The 15,913-nt window shown below is 39.2% G+C and overlaps 1 protein-coding gene across 6 annotated transcripts in view; it reads right to left on the reverse strand.

The window, feature by feature from the left end:
• Positions 1-15,913, reverse strand: part of LOC111153534 (transient receptor potential cation channel subfamily M member 3) — a 486,919-nt gene that overhangs the window by 115,080 nt on the left and 355,926 nt on the right. For all 6 annotated transcript variants that reach the window (XM_022512597.1, XM_022512596.1, XM_022512594.1 and 3 more), the window contains one exon: positions 2,972-3,044. In XM_022512597.1, the coding sequence (XP_022368305.1) occupies positions 2,972-3,044 (73 nt within the window). The remainder of the gene's footprint in view (positions 1-2,971; positions 3,045-15,913) is intronic.

Here is a 15,913-nt window from a genome sequence, read left to right on the forward strand (position 1 = left end):
TAATATATACAGTTACTGAAGAAAATCAAACCCAATCAGAAGCAATGGGTCAGCAAAGGTAGAATTTCTCCATGACCACTTGGTTCCTTTTTTTTTTTTTTCCTTTGCTGGGCTCTGGATTTATAGACCAGTGTTTAGTCTCACACCTTTCTCCCCGTCCTCCTATCTAATTTCTAGTTTTCTCAGATGATGGCAGGAATAAAAACTTGACTGTAAAAAAATCCCTCATGCATGGGATAATTGAAAACTAACCATAATTGTAAAAATTAAGTGTTAAATCATATTACGTGCCTAGGCATAATTAAAAAAATAGATAACCACAATTTAACAAACTTAAAAACTTGAAACTGATAGAAGTATGCTCTTGGCCTCCAAGAAAGTCAGCGAAAGGATTAAGCTTGCATCCTTCACAAATCAGCTGGGTCAAAATCAGCATTTAAAAGCCTTTGTAAAACAGAGTTGATACATCAGAATCTTTTAATGGCAGAAATTCCCATTAGCATCAACTGTTGCATAATTAATATTCATTATAGTGATTAGAAATGTTAATTTCTTAGAGCAATCATAATTTCCTTTAATCTACTATGGCAGTGTTTTTTAAACTCCAGATTATGACCCATTAGTGGGTCATGAAATCAATTTAGTGGGATATAATCAGCATTAAAGAGAATAGAATAGAATAGAATGGAAAATATTCAATTTCATTGCATACAATGTAAATATAATTTCATGATCTTTAGCTTCAGCTTTCTAAAAGCATATGTATAACTACTTGGTTACAATATAAAATGTATTTCATGGGATCTGTTCTGCACAGTTGGGAAACCGTTCTCTTATATTATAACAAATAAATTCTATGATCTAAAGGTAAAACACAAGTTTAAGTCATACATTGGTGAAAGAAGAAAATATTGACAGTAAAGAAGATATTGTGATGGCTTATATGTGTTTAACCAATAATGGAGCCACTTCTCCACTTGCTGAGTTCTGATTCAAGGTGATACATGTGGCAAATCTACTTCTTATTATCAATGCAATAGGGATGCCTTGGTAGTCTATACAAGTGAGGGCTATGGGGGCAGCCTGTCTCTACTGCTTACTGGCCAGCTGATCTTGGTCATGCAACTGGATTTTCTGTGTCCCACTTTCCTTATTGATAAGATGGGCCTTGTGATGAACTGGTCATCCAACTTGGAAAGATTAAATGAATTTATACACAGAATGTATCTAACACAGCGTTTGGCACCATAGCAAATCTTCAATAAGTATTAGTTACTGGTTTTATTACTTTTTCTCATTTTCGGGTAAGAATAGGAAGTATTAGAGACCTTCCTGCCTCAAACTTTTAATTTTATCCCTGACAACTGGAGAACGGAGGCCAGAGCGTGCTTTGAGGTTCAGCCCACGCACAGGCCCATGCGTGGATTCTTCTTCGTGTCATTGGAATGAACTGCTTCAGAGCGAAGTTCTCAACCTGGGACACATGATACACCTTGCAGGATTGTGAATTTCTGAAATGTGACTGGGATTTTGAATGTATGTGCAAATACATCTTCAGGGGATACACGGAGGGGATCAATGGCTTCTAGCATTAACGGGGCCACATGTAGTGCAGTGAAGACTTCAAAGAGCCTAGATCTAAGTTCAGGCTTATTAATTAGCATGGTAACCCTGGGCAAGTTACTGAAATCTTGTAGCTCCACTTACCTGTCTGTAGAATGGGAATTAAAGATAGCTGCTACACAACACAGTTGCTGTCATAATTAATGTTTACAGTATTCGTAAAAAAGCTTAGCACAGGCAAAATGGCTGTCACAGGATGGGTATTCAAGGAAGTATTAATGGCGGAGAAAGGGTAGGGAGAATGGAGAATAGCATATAATGGTTGCTATTCTGAATTTCAATTTTGGAATGTTAAGTCTGTCACTGAATCATTAAGTGATCATTCACTCAGTAATCAATTCCTTCACTTATTCAACAAAAATGGACCAAATGCTGCCACATGTGAGGGCTTGGGTGAGGTGGTGAGGTGTGTCTTATCCATTGGTAAGACACATTCTCTGCCCTCACAGAGCTCACGATCCAGGAAGGCTTACAAACAGGCAGTCACCAACCTTGTGATTAAATGGGGCAGCAGGCAAAGTATGGGGCTTGGGGAGAACGAGGGCAACAGCTTGAACTCAGAACCACGTTCAACAAGATTTGTGGTTTTGTTTTGTCTCATAGTTCTAGTTTCCAGTTCAGTGCTGAACAGAGATGACTTCCTTCTGTTTATTTTAATGCTGAATGTTATGGGTCAAATGTATAGACCTATTAAGGGGGCATGAAGGACAGAATTTGATCCGCTCTTCTACGGGATTTGGTTCCAAGGATGAGCACATGTAGTGAGACCTCTTGATAGTAAGGGCACGAGAGAACAGGACAAACATCCACCCTCAAGGAAAATCATAAAATCCAATTCTATTTTTGCCTGGACTTCAAGGAAACTTAGAGCTAAATTTAATGTTCCAATTACAAGTATAGTAACCTAGTTTTTTTGTTTATTTCTTCCTCCTTTCTTCTCAATGGTTTTGATTTTCCATTTTCAATGCATTATTATATCTCTGTATCTATCTACCATCTATACCAGATTAAATGGTTTTTGGAAGTAGACAGGGTAATAATTATTAAACAACTTCAGTGACTTAGTGTCTTATGTACTACATTAGCATTTTGCTTTGTATATTTTTATGACTCAGTGGACATGACTGAATTGTAATACATTTAAACTTTATGAAATTGAGTCATACTTTGACAGCTCTATCATAGAAGAATTTTATAGCAGGAACAATGTCTTCCAGGAGAAGTCCTTATGTTATCAATAATTGGATGTCACAGTATCATTTGGGATTGCATCTACTATTAGGAGACAAGATTGCTATGTTAATCCATTTAAATTATTTTTTTACTCTCTGGACATAGAAACTCTTACCTTTGAGCAAAGCTGTCAGGATAGCTAAGTCAATGTCCTGGTGTCCTTCTGATCCCATCCGGAATACCGTAATCTGCAATTTGAGACAAGGGGACCATTAACAATGCATGTTTTTCCCCAAGACAAATTCAATCAATGAGACCATATCTGAACACAGATTATCTTAATATCTACAAGGTGGATTCTTGGCCCCAGGGGAAGCAGACAGAGCAGGAATTCAGCTACAGGGTTCTGCAGTTCATTAAGAGGAAGATGTCTCATAGCCTCCTAACAGAGACCAACTCATATAATTGCATTGATTATGTTGACAATGATGAGAAACCCGAGACCGAGGAAAATGTCCTCTTCTATCATTTCAGTTTTAAAATTAAAACTTACTGGACTTAAAGAAATGCATAAGCTGTGACGTACACAGTGAGTTGAGAAATTAAGTGTTTAAAAGTAGTTTAGTATGCCCTTCAGTAAGTGGTCCTACACATGTGTATGTGTGTGTGTGTGTGCATGTGTGCATGTATCTGCGCGTGTGCAATGCCATCACCACACTTACTCCACAGCAATAGTTACAAAGGGTTTCTCAACAGTGTGATGGCTCTAGATTCTTCAGTCCTCTCACTAACCTTGAACCCCTTTGAACTCTCTCGCACTGTTGGTGAAAATGCAAACTGGAGCAACCACTCTGGAAAACAATATGGAGTTTCCTCAAAAAGCTAAAAATAGAGCTACTCTATGACCCAGCAGTCATACTACTGGGTATTTACCCAAAGGACACAAACATAGTGATTTGAAGGGACAACTGCCTCCCAAAATTTATAGCAGTACCATCAACAGATGAATGGATAAAGAAGATGTGGTGTGTGTACACACACACACACACACACACACACACACACACACACACACAGGAATACTATGCAGCCATCAAAAAGAATGAAGTCTTCCCATTTGCAACGATGTGGTTGGAGCTAGAGGGTATTATGCTGAGTGAAATAACTTAGTCAGAGAAAGGCAAATATATGATTTCACTCATATATGGAATTTAAGAAACAAAACAGATGAACATAGGGGAAAGGAAGGAAAAATAAAATAAGAGGAAAACAGGGAGACAAATCGTAAGGGATGCTGAACTCTAGGGAACAAACTGAGGGTTTGGAGGGGAGGGGAGTGGATGAGGGGATGGAGTAACTGGGGGATGGGCATTAAGGAAGATACTTGAAGTAATGAGCACTGGGTGTTGTATGCAACCATGAATCTCTAAATTCTACCTCTGAACTAACAATACACTGTATGTTAATAAAATTGAATTTAAATTTAAAAAAATAACCTTGAACTCCCTTGAGAGTAACTTAGCAATTACTTCCAGGTTGTAAGAAGGGGAAAGCAGACACTACAATAACATCTTTCCTTTCGGTGAGCCAGGGGAGAAAAGTATTCTCCATGGATGAATCGCAGGAAGGAGCGTAAAGACACGGCAATGAAGGAATGATACATGTCGAATTAATACAAAGTCCCCAAATAATGCTGAACAATAACAAAGATCTCTTCTTAAAGTCAGAGGGAAGTTACTTAAGGAAGCCAAAAGGTTATTTGACTATCTGCAGTGAATTACTATTTTTCTCAGCTACTTTAGGCTTCAGGTTTCTCTAGCTATAAAACGGGAAAACAATAGTGCCTGTCCGTTTCCAAATATGGGAAGTACACTTTACTGCATTTGCTAACAGAGAATTCCAAGTTTAGCCACTGTGAGGGAAAGAAGAGACACAGACTCAAAGACTGTGACATTATCAGTTGCCTTAGAAATCCAGTCCACTATCCAAAATAACTTGTTTAAGGTCACAAAATGAGTTAGTTAGCTAGAAGAGTTGTGATTAGAACCCAAGAGCCCTGACATTTTTGTCTTGTGCCTTAAACACAGCAACAAAGAGGGGGAAGAAAGATCATATGAACATCTGACTTGTGAGCTGCTTAATTCTTTTGTGTCTTGATTGTTCATGTCCTGACGTCAGAGTGTGGGATGAGTGTAAGGCAGAGAGTGTAGACAGAAATGCCTTTGTAGGCTTTTGAACGTAAAAATATGAAAAATAGAGAGAGACAAACAAAACCTATCTACACCCTGTGTTTGGCTCATAGGCCAAAACTGTGCTCTCTGGAAAGGACCAGCATGTGGAGGCGTGCCCCAGCTCTGTTAGATTTGCACTGAAATCGACTTCCACTCGTCTGTAGGTTTGGCCAAAGGGCCAACAGGACATTCTCCCAAATGCCTACGGTTGCCCCCCACAAAAGCCACTTGGAAGAAGGGAGGCAGCTCTTCTCAGTTCGGAACTCGAGGACAGGTGCCTGAATTGGGAAGACAGTCTGCAGTCCACAGGATTAAGAACCAGGAGGGCAGGGGCGCCTGGGTGGCTCAGTGGGTTAAAGCCTCTGCCTTTGGCTCGGGTCATGATCCCAGGGTCCTGGGATCGAGCCCCGCATCAGGCTCTCTGCTCAGCGGGGAGCCTGCTTCCCCCTCTCTCTCCCCGCCTGCCTCTCTGCCTGCTTGTGATCCCTCTCTCTCTGTCAAATAAATAAATAAAATCTTTAAAAAAAAAAAAAAAAAAAGAACCAGGGGGGCAGAAGTGGAACTTGGCCAACTCTACAGATGAACTCTTTGAGCCAGGCCAGCTATGCTGTGTCCTTAGCTAGGAGCAAGATGAGGAAAATCAGAATAACATGTGAGCTCATTGTTTCGGAAGAATCCAAAACTTAGGCATCAAAGAATTCCTTAAACATCAGACCTACTTGTTTTGTAGATGCTGACATTTTACTGCCTAATTAGAGATCACATTTTTTACACAAATTTTTCTGAGGCAGCAAATAGAAAATTTTACCTTGAAATATAACATTATCAGGCCTTCCTAGGAACAGATTTGAGGAGGGGAAAAGAAGGTTTATAGTGTAGGGTTTCTAAAGGATTTGGGGTAAGAGGCAGTGGAGACACAGTTACATGTTTGTTTTTTTAAAGATTTATTTATTTGAGAGAGAAAGAGAGAGAGAGAGAGAGAAAGAGAGAGAGAGAATGAAGGGTCTGAGGGAGAGGGAGAGAGTAAATTTCAAGCAGACTCAACACTGAGCACAGAGCCCAACACAGGGCTCGATCCCATGACCCTGAGATCAGGACCTGAGCCGAAATCTCTCTATTTTTGGATGTTTAACTGATGGAGCCACCCAGGTGCCTCTCTCTGTTTTTGTTTGTCAAGGAGCCTGATGTGGAATTGTATACCAGGGCTTCACAGTTTTTCTGGAAAACTGATGTGGAGGGAGTGGCTGCCCATCTGTCCATGCCCCTATTCAAGATGAGAAGGAAGAATGAAGGAGAGGCTGGAGGTTCCAAAGACAAAATTTATTTCATAATTTTGCCTTGAGCTGATTTGTGGGATTATGTCTTCATCACTACTCTAAAACATTTTTATTTGAAATTTAAGACATTTTAAAATCCCAATTACACGATGTATCCATCTAACCTCAGGGGGTAAAAGGTCAAATAAAATCAGAGCCATTCTACCAACCCTAAGTTTGGCAGAGATGCAGAAAATCAAGTATTCTTAAATATTCTTGGTGGGGCTATGAATCAAAGTAGTAGTTTTGGAGTATGATAGGTTGATAAAAATTCACTGGTATTGATATATGATTCTTTAACAGCACTAATATTTTATTTAGGTCTTTGCAACTGTTCGGAAATGAGGTTGGTACATGTCATCGATCTTGCCTCATTTTGGGATTAGAGTTGCAGTGACTTTTCAGAATGACTTGGAAAGGCTTTTGAATTTACTTATGCCCCAGGACAGTTTATATAACAAAAGAAATTCTCCCACTTCTCCAGGTTTAGGAGGATGTCTATAAACATCCTTATTTAGGGACAGATCGCTGGTCACCTATATAAATTTTCCAGCAATTATTGACCAATTTAGCTTTTCTGACTGTCCCTGAGTCAGTTTCATGTATTTTCCTATGTAATCAGATATTTCATCTACATTTTCAAGTTCATGGGTACACAATTATATGCACAATTCTCTTATTTTTTAAAAAATCTCATTTTTGTCTAGAATTATATGGATTTTAAAAAATTCTTTATTTTTAACTTAATCAAAATCTCAGTCATCTCCAAGAATTTGATTTTAATTTTATGGATCAATATTATTATTTACAATTTGAAGTTACTATTTTCTGCTTTTATCATTATCCATTCATTTCTTCTGTTTTTGCTCCCTTAAGCTATTCTTTTCCTAGAATTTTAGGTGGATGTTGTGGTTATGTTATTTTTATTCCTTCTTGTTTCCTAATCATTGGATCTAAGATTATGTATCTCACATGTTTTTATACGCATTATGTAATTTTCATTCATTTTAAAATATGTCACTTATTTTCTCTTAAAATTGTTTTTAATGTTAGAATGTGTGTATTTTAACATTTTTTAAACATGCTCTTTTGCTTAAAAAAAAGCATGTCTTCTCTATCTGCTGGGTACAGAGTTTTAGGTAGATTGATATAGATACAGATCATACTTTTTATTCAAATACTCTACATATTTATTTTCAAGAGGCATATTAAAGTCTCCTATTTTTTTTTTTTTTTAATATTTATTTGACAGAGATCTCAAGTAGGGGGAGAGGCAGAGAGAGAGAGAAGGACTCCCTGCTGATCAGAGAGCCCGATGCGGGGCTCGATCCCAAGACATTGGGATCATGACCTGAGCCGAAAACAGGGAATCTAACACACTGAGCCACCCAGGCGCCCTGTTAAAGTCTCCTATTATGAGTAACGCTTCATAATTATTCCTTCAAAGTAAATAAGTCTTTGGTTTGCATGTTTTGAAGCTTTTCAAAAATGTATAAAGGTTCATGACAGTCTGTTCTTGGTGGGCTGCAGTTTTTATCAACATCAACTAGCTTCCTTTTCTATTTAGTGCTGTTGCTTTGTGTTACATTTTATTTTAAATTAACATTTTAATCACCATATATGCTCTTATAGGGGATTAGAATGTGTCTGATATATTATTCCATCTGTGCATTTGTGGGTTTTTTTGGGGCGGGTCACTTCTTGGTGGTCATTTTGTTTTAGGTGTCTATCTCGTAAACAACAAGGCTAGAGTTTGTTTGTTTGTTTTTTAAATGAATCAGAATATCTTTCTCTTCAAGGCAGAAAAGAATTCAGCTATATTTAATATGATTACTGATTTCTTTCATCTTTTTTTCAGCGTATTTTGTTTTCTATTTTCTAGACTTTATCATTTCCCTTCTACCTTTCTTTTCCTTTAAAAATATCATACTTGCAAAAAAAAAATCATACTTGCTTAGATAATAAATGCACATGGCAAGAACAAAATCCCAACAGTATAAAGAAATATATGGTAAAAATGAAGGGTATCCTTTCTGTCCTTAGTTTTCCAGCACTTCTCAACAAAGGCAAGCATATGACTGGTTTTGGAGATGTTCTACATTATAAAAAACAGAAATGCATGCATCTCTCCCTTTTCACACGAATGGTAGCAAGCTTCATACATTATAACATTTCACTTTTTTTATTTGACTGTCTTGGAGACCATTCCACTCAGCCTTGAAGACTGCTTGCTTCGTTGTTTGTTGACTCCAGATGCTTCATTATATGCATGTACTATGATTTCTGTAACCAATCTTCTACCAATGAGCATGGGTGTCTCCCATCCATTTTTGGTCATGACAAACAGCATTGCAGGGAGTGCACATGGAAGGCCCATGGCTGAGTCCATAAGTAGAACACTCCTATTTCCTGCTTTTGTTTATTCTGATCCTGTATGGTAACTGAAATAATTTTTAACTTTACGGTATGTATTTTTCTGCTCAAATAATTTGCAAGCTCTCATTTTTGTTTTTGTTTTTGTAAGTAGCCTCCACACCCAGCATGGAGCCCAACAAAGGGCTTGACCTCATGACCCTGAGATTAACACCTGAGCTGAGATCAAGAGTCAGATGCTTAATCAACTGAGCCACCCAACAGCCCTTGCAAATTCTAGTTTCTATACCTGCTTTTTATTTTTTTATTTTTTTATACCTGCTTTTAATATTCCAGAAATTACTCAAAATTTCTTGCCTCCCAGCATGGTATCCTTTTTCATCTTCTTCTGTGCTAAGCACTGATGAAGATTTGTTTAAAACAAATATATGTTTTTTGTTATTTTTGCCTTGTTTTGGTCATTTTAGGAGCAGGCTATGCTCATTCTATTAAATCTCATCAATGTACCTTTAACAGAAAAAACATTTTTAATTACAAAGAAGTAGAAGTTATTTAGTTATTTTATTGATTGATTTAGTAAATAAAGCTTGATTTCCCTTTTTGATAAAATTGGTATTTTCAACATGTACTCTAAAAGCAACTCTTGGATGTGTTTGACATGGTTGGTTATTTTGTCAAAATGCTATGAAATATAGAGAGATTAAAGTGTTCTTTAAGATTTGAAAAAACAAACCTCATTTTGTTTAAAAAACCTACAACGGTCCCCCAAATTCAGTTTGACATTTTCTATCTTCAGCTCACTTGCGGACAAATTGCCTTAGCCCAGACGCAATTCTGATTCTCAGATTGAAGGGAGGCTAAGTCTTTCCAAATGACAAGATGCCTGTATTTTCCACCCCTCGAACTGGTCTGCCAAGCATCTCTTCTGCTTATGTTCTGGCTCTCAATTTGCACCCCGTTCAAAGTCGGGAGGGAGTCAGGGCATCATATCTGTCACCTGCACCCCCCTCCAAACAAGGGAGTCGGGAAACACAGATTCATGGAGCATCTCTGTGCTATGGACCGTGGAGGTGCTGGGACAGAGCAGTGAGCAGAGCTGACAAATTCCTGCCTTCCCGGAGCTCACCTCCTTCTAGTGCATTCTATATAAGAGAGATAGAGGGAAGTGAGTAAGCATGTGGTATGTCCAGGCTCCTTACAGCCTCCTCCTCCTTCTCCGTCTCACTGTCATGGCCATTATTCAGCCTGTAGACTCTTAACTTTCCAGGAATTTCTTTACTGGTCCTCCCCATGCTGGTCCTTCCATTCCTACTCCCCATGTTGCTGCCCAAGTGATCTTCCTGATTATATCACCCTCCTTATTAAAATATTTTAGTGGCTTGCATTGCTAAAAATGCGTTTTTAAAAAAATATTATTTATTTATTTGCGAGAGGGAGAGAGGGCAAGCACAAGGGAGGGTAGGGGCAGATGGAGAGGAAGAGGGAGCAGCTGACTCCCCACGGAGCAGGGAGCCTGGGGACAAGGGACTCGACCCCAGGACCTTGAGATCATACCTGAACTGAGGTCAGATGCTTCACTGACTGAGCCACTCAGGTGTTCCCATTGCTAAACATCCTTCGCAGGGAATTCAAGGACTGCCAGTATCGCATTCCCATCTAGGTCTTTAGTTTTATCTCTTGCTGATACGTGGTCGCTGCTACTCCCACCACCACAGCCCAGCCCCACACGCCTGATGCCCCAGCTGTACTGAGCAACTTGGTCCTTTCAGGGCCCCCAACGTTGTTTCTATCCTCTTAGACTTTGTTTATTCAGTTCCCTTCTTTTTGGAGCGTCCTTCCCTCTGCTTGCAGAACTCACCACAAGACGTTCAGCTGACATGTGCCACAAGGAAGCCCTCTGGTATAACAGGGATGGAACCCTCACTTCCCTTTGTGCCTCCCGCAGACTCTGGGAGGCTACTTGGCACTCTGCTCTAGCCCTCCCTTCTCCTTGTTTGCACACGTCGCCTTGTATAAAAGAGAGGTCTGTTTGCAGATGGGATTGCCAGTCGTCCTTGCTGACTGGATGAATTGTTACCAAATCGCTGGGTTAAGGAAACTGGTAAATGAAAAAGTAGCACGGTCCACAAGGGATGGTAGCACAGCTAAAGTGCATGGCCACGTTAGGCTAGACACCAAGCTGGTATTTCAAATGCAAACCATCAATTTTAATTAAGACTCTCCTGGACGCTGTATTAGTGCTAAGCACTTAGTCAAACATTATGTGACAGAAACTGGGCTGCCTGGGTTCTTAGAAATTGTTTGAGGCTTATGATGAATGTGACAGTTTTGAGATCCACCAGCAACTGATTAACCCAGAAATATGTTTCACCAAAATGTCTGAAACTTCAGTGCCATGTAGATTAAACCATGGTATGGAAAAAGACTCAGAGCAGGAATATATTATAGAAATATGACAAAATCCCAGAAGTCTAAAAATGACGTGGGAGAAGGAATTTTATATTTGAAGATGGTTTGGTTCATCTTCTGGACAACATGCAAGTGTATTCACCACTTAAATAATAAAACAGAGTACATGAGGCTGCACTAATCATGGACTTTCCACTTCTAAAACCCAGCAGGTCCTGGAGTGGAACAAAGATGAAGGTACAGAAAAACATACTGGAAAAATTAAACTGACTCCTGTTCAAGGTGTCTATTAACTAACTTAATTTGTGATTTTTATTTATGTAACAGCAGGCAAGGAATCTGTAAAAATTGACATGGAGATTGAAGCAAGCTTTTGAAAATGAAAATAGCCATGATATTAAGCTGAAAAATATTGGTAAGTAGTAAGGCCACTTTGGCTCCATCTATCACAAACAGAAAGGAACATTCCACAGTCATTTCATGCTGTGTTAGCTATGTAAGAGACGATACCTGGGTTTGACAAGTGGTTTGGAACATGTCAGAGAATTTTAGAGAAACACCAAAACTATACAATAGGTAATTAGCACAAGTCTCATGATTTTGTAGACATTCAGGAAAGTCCACCTATAATAATGTTAACCAACAACTTTGAGGACATTAACATGCTACATCTGAAACTTTCTTCAAAGAACCATCTCTGAAATGTTTCCTATTTACTCATTTAATTTCTTAATAAAATCTGGAGATGTGTCTCCTGAGGACTGGAGCAGGGAGAGAGGGAGACCATTAGACCCAGAAGCCATTCAATCCTCACAATGGAGTAACTTAAAAACCACCAGCAAAGGGGCACCTGGATGGCTCAGTCAGACGCGTGTCTGACTCCTGATTTTGGTTCAGGTCATGACCTCAGGGCTGTGAGATCGAGCCCTCAGTGGGCTTTGCACTCAGCCAGAAGTCTGCTTGAAATTCTCTCTCTCTGCCACTCCCCCTTTGCTAAAGAAAATCACCACCTAAGCAGAGTATTTCCCTGATGAAATATTAATATTCAAGAGACAACTGAGGGTTTAATAGGAAATGTAAAAATCAATGTTCATCAAGACGCAGAATGACACAAGACCCCAGGAATTGTGGTGGATAACAAAAGGCCTTTGAGCAGATACTGGCTTCAGTTTTCACTCTGGTATGACTAAAGGTCACTTGGCCCAGGGAAGACAGCAATACAACTGGATGAAAAGTTCCTATGCCATCTAAAATACACTCCTATTTTATTTCCATCATCTGTGGAAAAGAACTCCTTTTGATTGACAAAATCCTTTTTTTTTTTCCTTTCTTTTTTAAAGATTTATTTATTTACTTGAGAAAGAGCAAGAGCAGGGGGAGGGGGAGAGGGAGAGAATCTTTAAGCAGAATCTGTGTTGACTGCAGAGTTGACATGGTGTTCAATCTCACAACCAAGAGTCAGATGCTTAACTGGCTGAGCCACCTAGGCTCTCCTGGTTGACAAATTCTTAAAGGTAACGTTGTGCCAAAGGTACTAGCTTGGAAAGGGACAGGCTGATTTATATGGACGAGGGGAGGAAATCATAGGAAATTCAAACACAACTGGAAATGAGCAAACCAAAGATCAGTAGAAGGGGACAGTCAAAATTTTTGTGAGAAAATTAATACCAAATAAGTGTACTCATTTGTTATGGAGTTCTATATAAATTATGTATTGACTCTCCATGTAATATTTTTGAATAGGATTCAGTCTCGTATTGAAGTGGCTGAATAAAAAGTAATGCTATGGAGATAGAAATTGGATGAAATTACTGTAAATCTACTTTGCCCTACCTTCCAAAGACTCATATGTATGAATTTACACATCAGATAAAATATGCGATTAGCTGACTTCTAAAAGGATATTTTATTACACATTGGATTTGCCAGTTAATTTTAAAAGTGTGTTCTCTCTACTTTTGGGACACAATTCTGTTTAGGTTGCTTTTAGTAGATTAGAGCACACTCATATTCCCGTGACGCCACATTCTCTCAAGGGATCTTCACGCATGCACAATGGGGCAATTACCCGAGTGCCAGAGAAAGGAGGAGGTTTTGCTCGTTTGACTCTAATCCTTGACTCCCCTTTCTCTTTTTCCCACTGTAATTAAGAAGACTAGTGTTTGTTTCTCTCTTTAAGAAATACAATTCAGAGGTCAGAAGCCCACTGGTGCCAATATGAGAAATAATTTTTTTCTTATTATAAAAGCATTGCATGACCATGCATGACTGTCATGAAAAACTGAAGGAAGTTTAGAAAAAGCCAAATGAGAAATAGTTTCCCAAATCCCAAGTCCTACCCAAAGATAACTACTAAAGATGCTTTCGTTTATTTCCTTCAGGTCTCTTTCTTCTTTTCTTTTTCTTCTTTTCTTTCCCCCCATTGCCACGGTGTATATATGTGTCTGTGTTGGGAGGGGTTAGGCATATTTGTGAACTGCTCGTTTGTATTCTCATACTCTTTTCCATTAGCATTCTAACTAAGTGCTTTCCTGTATTATTGGGAACTCTTTTAAAAGCATAATGTTCAATATCTATAGAGTATTCTGTCTAATAGATGAGAATAGCTCACTTAACCAATACCTGCTTTGTTGAACATTTATATTGTGTCTAAATGCCTGATACAGATAACAATGGGATGAATATCATTTAAAACCTGATCTGTATGTGGTATTCTGTCCTTAGGATAGATCCCCAAAAGCTTGGAACTCTTGTCACCAACTGTCTCGCAGCTAGAAATGAGTATTTCAGTACCTCATAAGCGAGCTGAAGTAAAACAGAAACAAAAACAAAAACAAAAAAAACCCAAACCCAAAACAAAATAACAAAAAACCCCACTCGTGTTGTTCTCAAACCAGATTTACTGTAATGGCCTCCAACCCAGCCAGTGACGTGCTGGAGAGACGGAGGCAACTCTTGCCAAGCTGGTTGTACAAAATGGCGGTGGGAAACCAGCACACGCCCTGTTGAGAGTGCAGCCTTCTGATCTGGGGACACAGGAGCTTTGAGCAGGATCAGCTCTTGTCCCCTGCTTATTTGCACCACTACCAACCACCAGGAGGAGTTTAGGCTCTTCTTTTTTGGAAAATGGGTCTTGAAAAACAGACTGACTTCATGATTTTCTCCTACTTTCATTTTCCTGATGTTTCCTTTAGCCCTTAGCTGCTGCCTTGGTCCCAGGGCAGCACTGGCTTAAATAAAGGTGCAAATGAAATCATTTGGTGAACATGAGCTTTGGAGACTTCATCTTCCTCTTCTTTTTTTGTTTTTTGCTTTTTAGCACATGTCACAGTAAGGAAACCATTAAATATGGGTCAGGAACTCAACCAAGGCTCCCCAGATCTTGACTGACATATCCTTCATAGTCTGAGGAACACTTTGCGACCGTAAGGTGACACAGAGGGAGGACAGAAAAAGCAGCCCAGCTGAGTTTGTGATGAGGGCAAAAAATGGGAACAGGCTAAACTCCTCATCTATTAATTATTTGGAGAAACTTCAGCAGAGCTCTTTAGGGGGTTGGAACTATATGACAACCTGTCACCTACTGTCTCCTGTTTCAGTTCTTCTCCTGACAACTGACATTACCTCTTTCATCTGTTATATAACCATGTGGTGTACCTCACTGGGTACCAACATGACAGATCCTACAGGTCCAGTAATAACATTTCTAGAAGCTTCTTTCTATATTTCATGGCCTTGGCCAGCAGAATCAAGAATATTTGTCATCTACCATCTCGTCAGCCAGACAGATGGGTGAAAATTCAATTCAACCCGAAGGATTACTTTCTATCTCAGGAAGGGCATTATTGGATTCGTGTGTGTTTTCTTATATATTTAAAAAAAATAATTAGAAATCTCTCTGAGGAGAATATGTAGGGCCACAGACGGTTCTCAAAGGCTGACACCATATGGGCTTCTTATTGGGACTGTAATAATTTTTAGGGGTTATTTTGGTGGCTTTATTTATTTATTTTTTTTATCATTACAAGGTAGCATTCTATCTTTTTTCTGACTTCCCTGTTATATTTATCAAGACACTACATCCTTCTGTGATCTCCCACGGGAGAGACTGCCAAGAAAGCCACATAAAGTGCTACAGATGGTGGGGTTCTCTTGTGTCTCTTCTTCAGCTGGTCTAGTTCCCCCAGCAATGAACTTGTTTTCAGTTTCCTGACAACAAGGGACGCCCTTGGGGCAGCCCTCTGGGCACCTGCCTGTGTGAATGCTTTCAGATTCCTGGACTTTCTTTGTATGGCTGATAGGATGCGGCTCGTTTCATATGGCAGATGCCACATGTCAAAAGGATCTTGGCCTAATCACCTCACTTCTCTGAATCTTGATTTTACCATCTACAAAATAATAATAATAATAATAACAACAACAACTCCAACTAGATGATCATTAGGGCTCTTTTTAGCTTTAGAAAGATCACACAATTTCTTTCTTTGTGCTCAAAATGGCAGAAAATCTTCATTGGGGTCATCTAATAGGTTTGGCTTCCTATCTGATACATTAATTCCCTCGAGAACATCCCTAAGAAGGGATCTTGATTTTTGTGCCTGGTACCATATGGTAACTTTGTTTCCTTTTGCTGTCTCACTCTCATCTGTTCATTAGCTTTGGGCAAATTACCACTTTTTTATCAAGATGTAATTGACATATAATGGTGTATACATTTCCGGTCTGTAGTGTGTTGACTTGATACACTTATATATGGTGGTATGATTACCACTGCAGCATTAGCTCATG

This window comes from Enhydra lutris, unplaced genomic scaffold, assembly GCF_002288905.1.
Source record: "Enhydra lutris kenyoni isolate GAN:26980312 unplaced genomic scaffold, ASM228890v2 scaffoldscaffold33, whole genome shotgun sequence".
In the NCBI taxonomy this organism is placed as follows: domain Eukaryota; kingdom Metazoa; phylum Chordata; class Mammalia; order Carnivora; family Mustelidae; genus Enhydra; species Enhydra lutris.